Source organism: Planococcus citri, chromosome 4, assembly GCF_950023065.1.
Source record: "Planococcus citri chromosome 4, ihPlaCitr1.1, whole genome shotgun sequence".
In the NCBI taxonomy this organism is placed as follows: domain Eukaryota; kingdom Metazoa; phylum Arthropoda; class Insecta; order Hemiptera; family Pseudococcidae; genus Planococcus; species Planococcus citri.
In genome coordinates this window covers 63,221,346-63,237,078 of record NC_088680.1, presented here as the reverse complement: position 1 = coordinate 63,237,078, position 15,733 = coordinate 63,221,346, and the positions used below count along the sequence as shown (strand labels likewise).

The 15,733-nt window shown below is 35.5% G+C and overlaps 2 protein-coding genes across 3 annotated transcripts; both read left to right on the top strand.

Annotated features, from left to right (window-relative positions):
- Positions 1-855: 855 nt before the first annotated feature.
- LOC135842747 (endoplasmic reticulum metallopeptidase 1-like) lies at positions 856-11,156 on the top strand. 2 transcript variants are annotated; one of them, XM_065360362.1, is made up of 15 exons: positions 856-978; positions 1,047-1,312; positions 1,384-1,709; positions 1,799-1,926; positions 1,992-2,123; positions 2,201-2,321; positions 2,394-2,696; positions 2,794-3,020; positions 3,098-3,281; positions 3,350-3,534; positions 7,676-7,819; positions 7,892-8,100; positions 8,189-8,301; positions 8,372-8,550; positions 8,638-11,156. In XM_065360362.1, the coding sequence occupies exons 2-15, from the start codon at positions 1,095-1,097 to the stop codon at positions 8,803-8,805; spliced, it is 2,637 nt and encodes an 878-aa protein (XP_065216434.1). In that variant the 5' UTR covers positions 856-978; positions 1,047-1,094; the 3' UTR covers positions 8,806-11,156. The 2 variants fall into 2 exon arrangements, with proteins under 2 accessions (XP_065216434.1, XP_065216433.1); XM_065360361.1 differs by having other exon boundaries at positions 859-1,312.
- Positions 11,157-11,274: 118 nt separating this feature from the next.
- Sbp2 (SECIS-binding protein 2) lies at positions 11,275-13,543 on the top strand. The gene is made up of 6 exons (XM_065362167.1): positions 11,275-11,853; positions 11,926-12,500; positions 12,569-12,774; positions 12,868-13,022; positions 13,099-13,218; positions 13,305-13,543. Exons 1-6 carry the CDS (start codon positions 11,464-11,466, stop codon positions 13,419-13,421), a joined length of 1,563 nt encoding a protein of 520 aa, XP_065218239.1. The 5' UTR covers positions 11,275-11,463; the 3' UTR covers positions 13,422-13,543.
- Positions 13,544-15,733: the final 2,190 nt, after the last annotated feature.

Here is a 15,733-nt window from a genome sequence, read left to right as displayed (position 1 = left end):
CTAAGGATATGCATAACTCCCAGAAAAATTTTCAAAATCGGTTAAAATGGGGCTGAGAAAAGTGTTATTGAAATTTCAGAAAAGGGGGGTCACCAAAAAGGGGAGGGGATGTGGATCTGAAATTTTCCGCGCGCAAGTTTCTCCATCGTACCCACCTTCCATGCTGATATCAACTCGAACACTTTCGGGGACCATTTCACCCCTCTTAGGCGCCTATAGCCTTATTTATGTATTTTTCAGGAAACCCCCCTTTTTTGAATGGTTCCAGCCCCGCCCCCTTGGGGGTAGAAGGGCAGTTGATACATCACTAGATCGGAAATTTGACGTAGAACACAAAAATAAAATCATTTTCGACGTAAAATCAACTGCTCGCGAGAAAATCGCAAAAAACGGTGCTGGGGGGCACAAATGTGGGTCTGGGGGGAGAAGCTCCAGGCGGATTTAGGGTGGGTTTTAGTATGTCATTTAGGACACCATCCTGAACATTTTGGAGCAAAAAAAAATTTTCCCCAATTTATTCCAGGCGAAATCCCTATTTGACTGTATTAGGTATAAGAGCATAATCTTTTTCCATACTTCATACTTGTATTAAAGAGCTTTAGGTACTTGAACCGAAATGGAACTAAAAACTGAAACTGAAATGTAACAGTTTGGCCAATACTGCTGTAGGATTCTCAAATCTGCCATTAAATCTCCTTTCACCCATTTTACTTGATTAATTAATAATTACTGATTAGTAAAAATATCGAGAACTTACAATTTGGAATTTCTTGGACACCCGGTATAAAAGATTGTTAAAATTAATATCTTTACAGTTCCGAATTTGGCTGCACTGATGCTGATAACAGAAATTTCGAAAGTTGTTTGCATGCGTTATCAATTTATATTTTATTTTCCATATTTATTTTTCCTTTTTCGTCAGTACTCGAATAACTGAATAAATACATCGTGAAAATGAATTATTCACCGATAAATAAAGTAATATATAATTAGATTTATCTACGTAAACCATTCGTTAATTCTTTCCACCGAATTATGTTTCCTAGAAATGATAAATTTTCGCTTCAGCGTTGAGATTACAACGCTTCATCATCATGAACGGAACCAGACATCTGGGTATGCATGAATTTTCAATAGACGAAGACCAACCAGAACCATCCACTATGAGACCTAAAATTTCCGAACTAAACGCATCTCTGTTCAGTATCTCTTTCGTCGTGTTATTTGTTGCCATTGCCACCATAGCCATCGTGATCAATGGCCTGTTACCGGATCCACTGAGTGTCAAAGATGTTCCGATTAAATCCCAGAAGTAAGACGTTTAAAATTCCTCCAAGATTTCAATAAGTTCAATATTCTCATGTGAGACTTGATTTTTTACAGATTCGTTGCCGAAAGAGCGTATAAAATCCTAGAAGAATTATCTAGCATCGGTCCCAAAGTAATTGGCACTTATGAGAACGAAATCTTAGCCGTTGAATTGATTAAAGAAGAAGTAAACAAAGTGATTCGAGAGAGATCTTATCCCGTTAATGAGATATTATTCAATCTGCAAACCGTCTCCGGGTGTTTCAACCTGACTCTGAAAAACGTTGCTAAGTCGTTGTGTTATCAAGATATTCAAAATATCGCTGTAAAGTTGCAGTCAGCTAAAGCCACTGAGAGTATTTTACTCAATTGCCATTTCGATAGTGTTCCTACGAGTCCTGGTACGAAGAATTGATCATTTTTTTCCCTCAGCTACGTTGCATTGCATATTATGGTATAAAATATGAAAACTTGTTTCTTTTTTTTTCAGGTGCCAGTGATAATGGTCTACATTGCGCTGTTTTATTGGAATTGTTACGTATCTTAGCTAACGTGGATTATCCGTTGAAAAGAAATGTTATTTTTCTTTTTAATGGAGCTGAAGAAGGTGGTTTATTGGTAAGCTCGATTTCGAGGGTTTTCAAGCTCCATTATACATAATTATATCACGAGATGATTTTCAGGGCTCTCACGGATTCATTACGAAGCACGAATGGTCCAAAGATATCATTACTTTCGTTAATCTAGACGCTTGTGGTGCTGGTGGTCGAGAAGTCTTGTTCCAAACTGGTCCTCAAGCTTATGTTTTACCCAAAGTACGTATTTTTGGTACTTTATTTAATAATCTTCGGTATTCTGGATCATTCGTAATCCTATTGCTTTTTTAAAACAGATTTATGCTCAATCTGTGCCTCATCCTCATGGAGCTGTATTTGGAGAAGAGTTGTTTCAAAGTGGACTGATACCTTCGGATACTGATTTTAGAATATTTAGAGATTTTGGTCATTTAAAAGGTACAATACGATTACACTTATTGAATAAAAATATGTAAGAAATATAAATTTTAATAATTACGTTTATTTCAGGGCTCGATTTGGCTCACTATAAGAACGGTTATGTTTACCATACCAGCAGTGATAATATTTCTTATATATCTCGAAACGTTATACAATACAGCGGTGATAATTTACTAGCTTTGACTAGAGCTCTCATCGAATACGATGGCTTGAAGGAGGCTATTTCTGAAACGAATGATCAAGCAATCTACTTAGATGTATTCGGAGTATTCATGATTTATTACTCGACGACGGTAGCCTACTTTATAAATATTTTCACCATTTTCTTATCCATGTATTCGTCTGGGATTGTAATCATTAAGATATTCAAAGGTAAGAAATAATATACTTACTCGAATTTCCAATCACTGTTTCCTCTAATTGTAATCTGATCGTACATTTTCGATGATGATTTTTTTTTTTTTTGTAGGAATGAAGATGAAATACATTTACTATCATTTCTTGGTGAATTTCTTATTCATGGGTTTTGGAAGACTGGCGATTCTCGTAGCTCTCTATTTATTAGCTTACATGATAGAAATCAGGGAACTGAATATGCTTTGGTATTCGAATAAATGGTTCGTGATGTCTTACTACGGTATAGCAGCTTTATATTTGACAACTACTTTGTTGAAAATTCGTCAGACATTTGTTCCGGTGAGCTAAGCGAAATACTCAGTTACAAGATCTCCATTCTTGACAAATAGATAATTAATTTTTTAAATATTTTTCAGAGCAATTTAGATGCCGAAGCTGAGAGCAATCTGTTTATAATCATTATCCAGATGATTAATACATTTTTATTGTTAATTGGTACGATACTTAAGCTGAGGAGTATTTTCATATTCGCTATCGGATTGATTCCGGTTTCCGTTTGTCACATAATTTTAAGCAAAACACGTTTAAGGGAAGAATCAGGTATATATTTTTAATTATAACGCTGGAATGATATTTTTTCGGTGTTTTATTCGATTGATTTGTTTCAGTTCCGATGAAGGCTCTCTTGTATACGGTTTTCAACTTTATTCCTTCTCTATATGCTACCTACTTATATGTTCAAATCACTGATCTCCTGATTCCGATGATGGGCAGAATAGGAAGTGTTTTCAATTCTGAAATGGTGATGTGGATATTATGCGAGTATTTCGTGTACACAATTTTCTCGTACTTGGTGAGTTGAGCAAAATTATTTCGCAGATCGAATTTTACTCATCATAGCCCAGTCAAATAGCAGAAAAAAATAGGTGAACCCAAACATTATTGCAATCAAAGGATTTTTTGGTAAATATTGTCTAGGGTGGTATGCTAAACAACATACTAAAAGTCCCCGCCCCTACCCCACGAGCTAACCCCCCCACAGTGGATCAAAGCCCCCCAAAATTAGTTTTTCATCAAGAACTCCTGAAATATTGAATTTTGAGTAAAACGAGCCCAGTGATCATTTCATGTCCTCTCCAATACCTATCAAATGAGCTATCGACCAACTCCCTAGCCTCAAGGGAGGTGGCGCTAGACCCCCTCAAAGTGACGTGATTTTAATAATTTTACATTTTATGACTTGGGTAACCTGTCCTAATTGATAAAATGAAGTCAAACATGGGGAATGGGATACTTTTGGGAGCTAGAGTTGACCTCTAGAGTAGGGAGGGTCCAAGTTGAAAATTACAGAAAGGTCATTTTTTTTGGAGGGACATAACATGGCCCCAAATAGATGAAAAGGGTCCAAAATCATACCTCGGACAGTACCCTATCTGTGATCAACATATCCAAATTTCAGCTTCCTAGGTCATGCCCACCCCATTTAAAGCGGAATTAAGGGGAAAATCCCCTAATTTTGCCCCTATTTTCGGTTTTTTCTATCTTAAAAGGAGTGGGGATGACCTAGGAAACTGAAATTTGGATATGTTGATCACAGATGGGGTACTGTCTGATGGTATGAAATGATCACTGAGCTCATTTTACTCAAAATTCAATATTTCAGGAGTTCTTGACAAAAAACTGATTTTGGGGGGCTTTGATCCATTGTGGGGGGGGGGGGTTATCTCGTGGGGTAGGGGCGGGGACTTTTAGTATGTTGTTCAGCATACCACCCTAGACAATATTCACCAAAAAAACTTTGATTGCAATAATGTTTGGGTCAAATTGTATTTTGACTCGGCTATCATTAATTATCAATGTCATAGTCGCAAGAGAGAGACTAGTGTGCCACCAATAACAACCTCCACTCCACTCTGTCTTGGGCTAGTGTGGCCGCAGTCGCAACAAAGCCAACTATTTTCCAGACTGTATCAGTCCACCTTGTCGGAGATCTTCCTCTCCCTCGTGTTCCAGGGACCTTATCAACAAGAATCCCTTTTTCAATGTTTGCCAGTCCTCTTCTGGCTATTTGTCCAAAATAACTCATTATCCTGGTTTCACATTTTTTATTTAGCCTGGTTGGTTCTTGCAGTTGTTCCACAATTGATGTATTTGTTCATTGCGCACTTGCGCAGTGTATGGTATCTTCAACATCTTGCGCCATACCCACATTTCAAAGGCATCAATTCTTTTTCAATCAGCTTGCTTCAATGTCCAGGTCTCCGCTCCATATAAGAAAACTGGAAAAACTAGAATCCTGATTAGTCGCTTTCTTGTTTTTATGAAGATTTTCCTGTTGGCGGTCGCTGCTTTTCCAAGAGCTATTCTTCTAATTTCCTTGGCTGATCCTCCATCAGCATTCACAAGTGAACCCAAATAAATAAATGAGTTCACTTTTTCAAATTCATTTAGGGCTTCAGATTCTGATAGGTATCCAGCTCTGTCAACAACCATGACCTTGGTTTTCCCCACATTTATGAGGAGTCCCGTGTCCTCACTGACCATCCTGACCTGCCTGATCAGTTCTGCCAGTTCCTCTTCGTTTGTGGCTATTAAGGCGGTATCATCAGCGTAACAGAGATTGGAGATTCTTCTTCCTCTTATCTTGATGCCGCCTTCCCAGTTCTCCAAGGCTTTTTGCATGATGTACTCACCATAAATAAATTGTCAACTGTATATAATGGACAAATATTTCAAATCAGTGTATATGAAGCCAACTTTTTGGATGCAGAATCCAGGAAACCTGCTCATGCACCAAACATGATGCTCACCGCGCTGGTGGAGAAAGAGGCGGTTTGCTGGTTCAACCATTGAACCATCTCTCTCTCCACCCATCATGTTTGGTGCATGTGCAGAAGGTTTCCTGGATTCTGGATCCAAAAAGTCAGATTCAACTTTGGCTGTTTTTTTACGTTGAAATATTTTTCCATTATATATGGTTGACACCATGGATGTTGAACGTTGAATGTTGAACAGCAGAGGAAAGAATATGCAGCCCTGCCTTACTCCCCATTCTGGCTGAATTGGGTTTGACTCTTCTCCACCTACTCTAACCATCATCTCATTCTTGGTTCTTGTCATACAGCAATCTGATCAGCTCAATTAGGTGCTCTGGAACTCCCATCTCACGTAGTATCTCATATAGCTTTGTCTGATTGACACAGTCAAAGGCCTTTGCATAGTCAACAAAGCTACAGGCTTGTAGGACCACTCAGGTTTTGCGGTTGCTCCAAAATCAAGGTCTTAGTATGGAGCTTTCAAACAGTAAGGTGGTCCAGTCTGGTCATTTGGTTTTGCATTTCTTGTCTTTGTAGGTTGGTCCAGTCCAGTCCTGTCCGGTCCTGACCAGAAATTTTCATCGCCGCCATAGGTCAGCTCAGGTCCAAAAAATGGTCTCCATTTTTTAGAAAGAAAAAAGCTTCCTAACACATAAGATGAGTTTAAAAATGGGATTTTTATTTTCAAAACATTGAAACTTTGAAAGAAATTAAATCACAATGGAAATTTATTCAAAATGAGCATCTAAAATGGCATCATAAATTTGAAAAATTGGACATAACTGAGGTCCAAACCGCAGTCATTGGTCCAATTTTTTAGAAAGATCTTCTGTCTTGGTCTGTCCCTGTTATTTTTTCTGAAAAGGGTCATCTGTTTGGTTAATATTCACATACATTTTTTTTAGAGGTCTAAGGTCCGGTCACTTGGTCAGGTCCACTCGGTCTTGTGGTCACAGTCATTGGTCCAGTTTTTTGGTACGGTCCAACAAGCCTTACAAAGCATAGTACTGCAGGGATGTTGAATTTAAAGAATTTTTCAATTATTTGTCTGATGTTCAAAATCTGCTCTCTCATACCTCTTCCTGGCATAAAACCTGCCTGTTCAGGTGGAATCTGCATAAATGCAAGTATGTCTTGATCCTGTTGTTGATTATTCAGAGCATCACTTTACTCATTAAGTACTGGCATGTGGAATCAGGGCTATTGTGCGATAGTTAGTGCAATTTTCAGGGCTTCAAACCCGTACCTGTACCAGAATACCCAAACAAAAATCCAACAATTTCTGTACCCAAACCCATACCCATACCCATACCCATACCCAAAAAATGAAATGAGGAATACCTGATAAGGACTATTTTGAACCCGAATACCTGTACCTATACCCTATACTCATACCCAAAAACGTTTGGGTATGAAGCATTGGCAATTTTTCATATCACCTTTCTTGTGTAGCGGAATTAACACTGATTTGCACCAATCTTCTGGCCATTCTCTTTTGCATCATTGTCCTTGTCCCAACAATATTATCTGCATATTTTTCATCAACTACTGCCACTACGCCAGTGATGTCTGCCAGTCCCTGAACAGAAAACTAGATTTCCCTCTGAATATCTGAATTTCCACATGTCTTCCAGTGACTCTCAATGAGGCCCAGCACCATCAAGTTCAGCCTCCTCATCTCCTTTTCCACAATAGTCAGCTTTCCCATTGAATTCAAGCCTTGTACGTTCCATGTGGCCATCCTGCTGCACATTTTCACAATTTGGATCCGATTAGTGCGAACGGATATTTTTAGTACCCCTGTCCCATATAAGGGGCGCTGGATATTGGGGCCATTTGGATTTATCGCACTTGTCATCGGGGGTTTCTTGCAAATTGATTCCACGGTGGTTTCGCGTTGCCTTCAGTGGGGCTATTTATCCTCTAGCCAAGGGAAGTCCATGTCTGTCCTGTTTCTGATATGCATGTAGTACCAAATAACTATTGCTTCTTAATGGTTTATAATTGTATTGCATTGTATTGTGAGCTATGGACTGAGTAGGTGGCTGGCTTACTCAGTTCTCTTTTAGTGGCCTTTTATGACAAGCAGAGACTACCATGGGAATATTCTTACCCATTCCCACACAGCAGAATTTCACTCAACGAGTAATTAAATTGGTATTGTTTTTGTTTCCTTAGGAACCTTTGGTCTTACTAGTGAAGAATTGGTGGAAAATACAGCTCACTTTTGGTATTATATTTGGAGTTTATATTATTACTATACTTTTTGGAGACACATTGACGCCATTTGCTGACGCTACGCCGCAACGGTTCATCGTAGCTGTAAGTTGCAGATAGATTTTCTGGCACCTTTCTACCTTCGATGAATTTCATATTCGATTATTTTTGTTACAGCACGTCAATCGTAAACTTTACAACGATATTAATTCGCCTATTAAAAATGAAAGTAACGGTTTCATGATCGTTCCACTGGACCGACAAGGGCCTCGTTCTATTTCAAATTTATTCAAAAACGAGGATTTCAACCCCATAAGTAAACATGATTGTCGTAACGAGCTGTTTTGTGGAATTCCTCCTGTTATTCAATTCGTGCTACGATATGGGTTAGTGAAAAATATATTTTCAATCGAACGATGTAGGTACCTAATTCACGATGAACTCGTCGTAATCCTGAACTTGATATTTTTATAGGGAATCAGTGCACTGGAAAAATTCAGAAAAAGCCAATCTTCCTGAAGAAAAAGAACTGACGTACCGAGTCAAAGAATCGGAATCTTATAAGACATTTTTCATCAATATGACTGGTATAAATTATTTCATTGAAGATGGTGCATATTTTAATACTAGATTGATTTTAATGTGAGTATTTTTCAGACGCTGGTTTCGTTGATATAATTTTAATGCCCATGAATGGAGCAGAACTCGTAGAATGGAGTCTATTCCCAGATCAACCAATTGGTAATTTGAAGTGGTTGAATAATACCACGTATATGATCCATCGTTATAGAGGCGTGAGAAATACGCCTTATTGGACATTTTCAGTTAAATTTGACGTGAGTTGACGCAAAAATTTGTCCTGTTTTATGATTAGGTAGTTTTTTTATACCGAGTGATTTTTTTCCACTGAACTGTTTTATTAGGTCTCAGAAATGTGGAAAACTTCTCCCGTGTTTAAAATGGCATGGAGTGTTTATCATATGCCCAAGCCTAATCATTATTCTACGACTTATCGACAAATAATGGACACGTTTCCATCTTGGACGAGGCTGGTTCCTTGGATAATCGATTACGAAGAATTTCTATTTTGATCTTCGTGCTGACTTTATGGTATTGTGATTATTAGGTTTACTTTGAGAGTAAAAAAAAAAGTATTTTTGTGTGTTTTGTGTGATAATTTTAATACTCGATCGTTTATATACGTATAATAAGGATATCGAGAAAGGTTGTATTATTAATTTTTAAAAGGTTCGATCTTCGATCTGAGCTGAATATTTTAATTTGTTTATAAGGGCTGAAGCAATACTGTATTATTTTATATTATTTTGATACCAGTTCAAATCAAAATTAGTTTACATTTTTTAAAAATTAATTGTGTGCGTGAGGGTGGGTGTGAAATTTCATATCTTGTGTTCTTATCGCTTTTAAAGTTATCGGCCTCATTCGTCGAAAGGTATCTAATAATCGGGGGCCCGCATAAGGATCACTTGCACCCGCCCCCCGCCGATCCTCCGGGACTACTTTTTTCTTAAAAGGGGAGTCCTAAGGAACAGAATTTTTTTAAACCGTACAAAGTTGGATCGAAAGAGCAAGCAAAAATTCATCACCTGTCAAAGTTTCAAGTGCTGAAGTGCCTTTTTCGATTTTTGGTGAATTTTCAAAAATCGAATTTTGGCCAAAATGTGAGAAAAAATTAAAATTTTACCAAATTAACCTGGACAGCTAAAATTTGGGATATACCCTATTTTCGACCTGCCAAATCGACTGGAAATTGTTTCAAACCGTTTTGGGCAGTTCTGGAGTCTCCAGCAGATTTTCAAAACACGAAATTTCCACAAAATTTTATCAAATGGAGTTGGAAAGCCGAAATTAATTCTGCAAACTAATTTCAATATGCTATGAATGAACTCGAATGCAGGTGAATTTCAAATCGTTTTGGAGCCTCCAGCGATTTTTTTGAAAATTACTGGAGCCTCCAGTAGATTTTTGAAACTCGAAATTCCCACAAAATTTTATCAAATGGAGTTGGAATGCCGAAATTTATTCTGCAAACGAATTTCAAGTCGTTTTGGAGTCTCCAGCGATTTTTTGAAAATTACTGGAGCCTCCAGTAGATTTTTGAAACTCGAAATTCCCACAAAATTTCATCAAATGGAGTTGGAATGCGGAAATTTATTCTGCAAACTAATTTCAAGTCGTTTTGGAGTCTCCAGCGATTTTTTTAAAATTACTGGAGCCTCCAGTAGATTTTTGCAATTCGAAATTCCCACTACATTTCATCAAATGGGTTAGCAAGCCGAAATTAACTCTACAAACTAATTTCAAGCAGTTTTGGAGTCTCCAGCGATTTTTTGAAAATTACTGGAGCCTCCAGTAGATTTTTGAAACTTGAAATTTTCCCAAAATTTCATCAGATGAGGTTAGCAAGCTAAAATTTACTCTGCAAACTAATTTCAATACAATATGAAACCTTTCAAAAAGTCACTGGAGGCTCCAAAATTACTTGAACCCACCCGAAATCGTGTTCAGAGGGTGTTAAAATTGGAGTGTATAGTTCATTTCAGCTTTCCATTTCCATTTTGATAAAATTTTGGGGAAATTTCAAATTTCAAAAATTTACTGGAGGCTCCAGTAATTTTCAAAAAATCGCTGGAGGCTTTAAAACGACTTGAAATTTAACTGCAGTCGACTTCACAGCATATTGAAATTAGTTTGCAGAATTAATTTCGGTTTTCCAACTCCGTTGATGAAATTTTGTGAGAATTTTGAGTTTCAACAATCTACTGGAGGCTCCAGAACTGCTCAAAACGGTTTGAAACAGTTTCCAATCGATTTGGCAGGTCGAAAATAAGGCATATTCCACATGCTAGTCCTATGTTGGAACGCAAAATCTGCGATTTCGGCTGACCTGTCAATAAAAATGACCGCCATTTTGTAAGTAGGACCACTTTTTTTGGAGGACAAGGGCTAGAAATGTTCTTTAGGACTCCCCCTTTAAGAAAAAAGTTGTCCCGGAGGATCGGCAGGGGGTGCAAGTGATCCTTAATTCCTTATGCGGGCCCCAGACTATAAGTTTAATTTAATTTTAATTATTTTGTGGTGTGAATTCTGTGTTTCATGTCAACTTTGTTTCAACTACTTAGGCATAATATTTTATATTTTTGTGCTCACTACTCGGTGAGAAAAACTGTGCAATATTCTTTAAGATCATTCGTTGTTGTATCTTTATGATTATTCTAGTTAAAGAAATATTTCTACTTAGGTATTTTAAAAATTATACTTTCAGTTTTTGAAAAACTGTGTGGTATATTTTCTATTGATTGCCATATTTTTATTGTAGCCTCTTGATATAATTCTATACCAAGTTGGGTTTTGTTTTGTTGTTGTTTTTATTTTCAAGTTTTTCTCTGTATTTAAAAATATAGATTAAATTTTTCGGTGATTTTATTTAAATTAGTACTGTTCCTACTTCCTGGTTCCTGTTTGAGTGTTCGGCCACGAGTTAGCCACGAGGTTCGAGCTTCGAGTACTGCGCATGCGCTGCTGCATGTTGCTTACTCTTATCACTTCATTCGTTCGAAATGATAACAAAACTGAATGAAAACAACTTCAAAAATGCGAGTGAAATTGCATAAATTTGTTAATTATTTCAATTTTTTTGTAACGAGTAGATCGTAGATGAACTAGTGATCGAACTCTATGCATGCTGTAATCGATTAAAAGCTCCCATCGTATCATCTCGAAGAAAAATGAACGACCCAAGCGACGCCGACAAACCAACCACCGTTCAGAAACCTAGTAAAAAGAAGAAAGAAATTCGACTCAGAAACATCGACATCCCTCTGAATTTCAGACCTCCTATTCTACCAGACACCGTCCTCCTCCCCGATGAACTGCAAATCAATCGAGTGCTAGATTATTCTGAGAATGATTTTCCACAACTAGGATATAGTAGGAAATCTAATACGAAGAACAGAAAACCTAAAAATCATAATCTTCGTTCTGAAAATGAAGTCGATGATAGTTCCAAAAGTCATTCCGAAGACAATCTTCGAAACGGTAGGAAACCTTTGAAAAAAATTCTAAAATCTGCCAAACACAAAGAAGCTTTTCAAATACACTTCGAAGAAATATTATCGGTGAGTTTCATCGTTGGCATCCTTCATTAAAACTTGCAAACTTAATTAAATGTGAAATTTTTATTTTTTCAGAACTCGTTGATAAAACCACCTCCTAAACGCAGAATAAGACAAGTGAAACACTTCGAAAAAGATATTTCACTCGGTGGTAATCCGTTAGATTCAGATAATCCAACTCGTCTAAAAGGTGTTACAAATGCTAAACAGAAGATAAAACGTATATCTCGAACCAAAGCCATGGTTTTCAAAGCTCGAGATGAAATACAGAGACTGAAACAAGCTGCTGAACATATTTCCATCGAAGATAACGAAGTTCTCGTTGATGAAAACACGAGTATTTCAATCGACCAACTCTGGAAACCGTTGTGTTTGCTGAAGGCTAAAGATATTAAGAAATGTATTCGTAGTCAAATTCAATCCGAAGAGAAAAATGAGATTGATGATCTCGATAGAGAAGAGTTACCAGAATTTAGTAATAACTCGAATAGAGAAAAAGTTGACGATTTATTGAGGAAAACTCAGACTGATGATGGGCAATCTTGCGATCAAAATGTTCGAAATATTTCTGCTTTTCCTCTCGAAGAGGTTCTAAAAGATTCTGAGATCCCTCCTTATAAAATATTAATACATAATAATAATTTTAAGAGGTGGGTTAAGTTTTCATTTTCAACCTAATTGTACTTATTCAAATTCAACAGATAATTTTTTGTTTCAGATATTGCGATAATTGTATTACATCCGAATTGAACGATATTACCGAAAAACTAATCAGTCAGTTAGTTCGGTACCAGTACAAAAAATACCAAATTGATCCTCTGAAAGCAGCTGCAAATAAAAGATACGTCCTTGGTTTACGTCAGGTGAAAAAATACACCAAGATGAATAAAACTAAATTGATTATATTCGTACCTAATATGGAAGGTAATGAAGAATCATTCAAGTGCTATTTTTTTTCTTTTTTAAATCTTAGAACTTGAATTATAATAATTACCTACACCACTTATATTATTTCAGAAAGCTTATACGAAACCGTAGAAGAATTGAAATCATTAGCTGTACCATATTGTATACCATATTTATTCGCATTATCGCGCAAAAAATTGGGTAAATTAGCGTACAAAAAAATCGGAGTCGGATGTTTAGGTATTTTGGATTATTCCGGAGCAGAAGTGAGCATAAATTGACCATTTTATTTCAAATAAAATGTCACATATTTTATTGAAATAATCGATGAACTATGTTCAGGAAAATTTCAACAAATGTATCGAAGCTTTGACCGTAGCCAAGAAAATATACGACGAGAAATGCGCCTCTGCGAAGACTGATTACGAGCAACATTTGGGTACTACGATAATCACCGACGATGTAAGTAGCGTGAAACGATTATAAAATAATTGTTTCAATTGAACAAACGTGCTGAAATTAAATTTTGCGACACGATTGCATTACAGAATGATCATCAAGCAGGACAGGACGTTGATGAAGAAATTTGCACAGATTGTATTTCGAAACTTTCATTATCAGATGAAAATAATGAGCTAGATGAAGATAATCAAATAGTCCGTTAATATGTTGTCAGTTTATTCGGACAAACTTGGATTAGGATAATTTTTTTTTTCATTATCAAGTGTGATACTTTTTATACTTGTTGATTTTTATCTAATACTTAATTGTTTTATTTTCGCGGTAATTTGTTTCTGGTTTATTTTATTTATCTCTACGTCTGCTCAGTCTGCTGTTGTCTGTTGAGTAATTATTGTGTTTCGTAGTAGGCTACGTTCTCCTATCGCTCGCTTGGGTGATAGTGATAGTGATAGTGATAGATGAAACTAATTAGACGTTTTTAATGGAAATTTTTCCTAGTTTCTGACTTCTATTGAGGAGTGGAGGAAAGTTTTAAGAGGAAAAAATCTTGGTATTTTTGTTAACAAGGATTGTACTCGATTACTTTTTAAGTAACCAAGTTACTAAAGTTACTAATAGTAAATTTTGGTCACTTTTTAAGAATGTTGGTTACTACTTATAAGTTCCTTTTTTCGAGTTTTTTCACAAATTTCCTTTTTTTTCTAAATTTTTCAAAAAAAAAAAAGATTGCTTTTATTTGAATGGCATCACTGCTTTTTTATCGTTACAAGTTTTATTATTTCAGTTTTGATGATTTTTCTTTTGAAATGTACAATACTTAGGAGTTTTCTAATTTCGACAGGTATTATTATTTTTGAATTTCAATTTCTCGTTGATTTTTAGTGGATTTTCTCATGTTTTGATTGATTTTTACATCTTGAATGTTGGTGGTGATTTTTTTTTCGAAATGAGTTTTCAATGATTTTGCTCTCAATTTTGATGATTTTTTTCGCCTGAATTTTTGCCCAATTTTATCACTTTGAATTTTCTAGAGTTCTCTTTTTTCAAGTTTTTCGATGATTTTCTCGGAATTTCCATTTTTTTTTCTCTTTTCAAATTTTGGCGAAGTTTCTCCAGTTTTGACAGAATTTTTTAACTTTGAATTTTTACGATTCTATGTGTATAGTTTTGTTCTAAGTTGTGGTCATTTTTTTGCCTAAATTTTGAATGAAATTTTTTTTTAATTTGACAGTTTTTTTTGAGTTTTGCGCTTTAAAAAACAAGTGATTTTTTTGCTCACATTTTTGTTGAATTGTGATTTTTCTTCTTCTAAAAATCATGATTTCTTTTAAATTTTGATCTTTTTTTCGAGAAGGGGGAAGGCTTGTTCAAGATTTGATGACTTTGTTTTTTTTTCATTTTCACCTTTTGTGGTGGATTTTTCTGCATCTGGATATCTTTCGTTCGTTGATCCTTCTCTCTCTTTCCCTCTTCACTTCCAGTTATGAGGGAAGGTTCTCCGGATTTCCTCTCTCTTTCAACAATTTTTTTTTCTAGTTTGAAGTTCGAATTATTTTTCTCTGTTGAATCCTCTTGAGTTTTGCTAGAAATTTTTTGATGATTTTTCTCAATTTTTTTTTTATTTATTTTAAAATTTATACCTAATTTTTATTCTCGTGAGTTCTCTGTTCAGAATTCTTAATGTTTTTTGCTGAACTGAATTTTCGAGAGTTTTCTATTTTCATAATTTTCGTTGTTTTGAATTTTATTGATTCGTGTTTCTGTCTAAATTTTTGTTATTAATTTCGGCGAAACCTTTTTTTTTTTGAATTTTTGAGATTTTTTAATGAAATTTTCTCTTAATTTAGCTCCAAATTTTAGTGATTTTTTCCGCTTAAATTTTTGCGGAATTTTTCTGCTTACAGATGTTTTTTTTCGAGTTTTTTGTGCTTTGAGGCTTGATGGTTTTATTTTGATTTTTTTTGAGGATTTCTTGATTTTTTTTCAAGTTTCATTCTTTTGAATTCTCATAGATTCGATTTTCCAATTTTTCGACGATTTTCTCCGAATTTTCGTGTTTTCTTTTTAGTTTAAATTTTTGTGAAGTTTTCGCAATTTTATCGTGAAATTTCGTGAGTTTTTTTTCAATTCTTGTTTTTTTTTTTAAATTTTAATGCTTTTTACCTTAATTTTTTCGGTCGAGTTTTTCTACTTCTAATCGAATTTTTATTCTGGAATCCTCGCGATTTTTTTCAATTTTTTCAAGTTCTACAAAAATCTGGTTTTTTGGTTCATTTTGAATTTTGCTCTCGAGTTTTATTCTTAGGGACTTATGATTTTGATTTATTAGAAGAAGATCGCAAAGAGGTTTTTCAACATTATTTTTTGACTACCTATCTTTTTTTCTCTCCAGATCTTGATATTTGGTCTGCTTCCTGTTTTGGATGTGTTTTGGTCATTTTCTCTCAATTTCAATAATTTTGTCGCCTTTTTTCCATTTTTTTTTTTTTTTAATCGTGTCAATTTTCGACAGTTT

Excerpts from the sequence above, each read along its gene's own strand:
- LOC135842747 (XM_065360362.1), top strand. The coding sequence starts at position 1,095 with ATGAACGGAACCAGACATCTGGGTATGCATGAATTTTCAATAGACGAA. Across the intron at positions 3,282-3,349 it reads ACGTTTAAGGGAAGAATCAG|TTCCGATGAAGGCTCTCTTG; the intron begins GTATATATTTTT and ends GATTTGTTTCAG. Across the intron at positions 3,535-7,675 it reads ACACAATTTTCTCGTACTTG|GAACCTTTGGTCTTACTAGT; the intron begins GTGAGTTGAGCA and ends TTGTTTCCTTAG.
- Sbp2 (XM_065362167.1), top strand. The coding sequence starts at position 11,464 with ATGAACGACCCAAGCGACGCCGACAAACCAACCACCGTTCAGAAACCT. Across the intron at positions 12,775-12,867 it reads ATTCGTACCTAATATGGAAG|AAAGCTTATACGAAACCGTA; the intron begins GTAATGAAGAAT and ends ATATTATTTCAG. Across the intron at positions 13,023-13,098 it reads TGGATTATTCCGGAGCAGAA|GAAAATTTCAACAAATGTAT; the intron begins GTGAGCATAAAT and ends AACTATGTTCAG.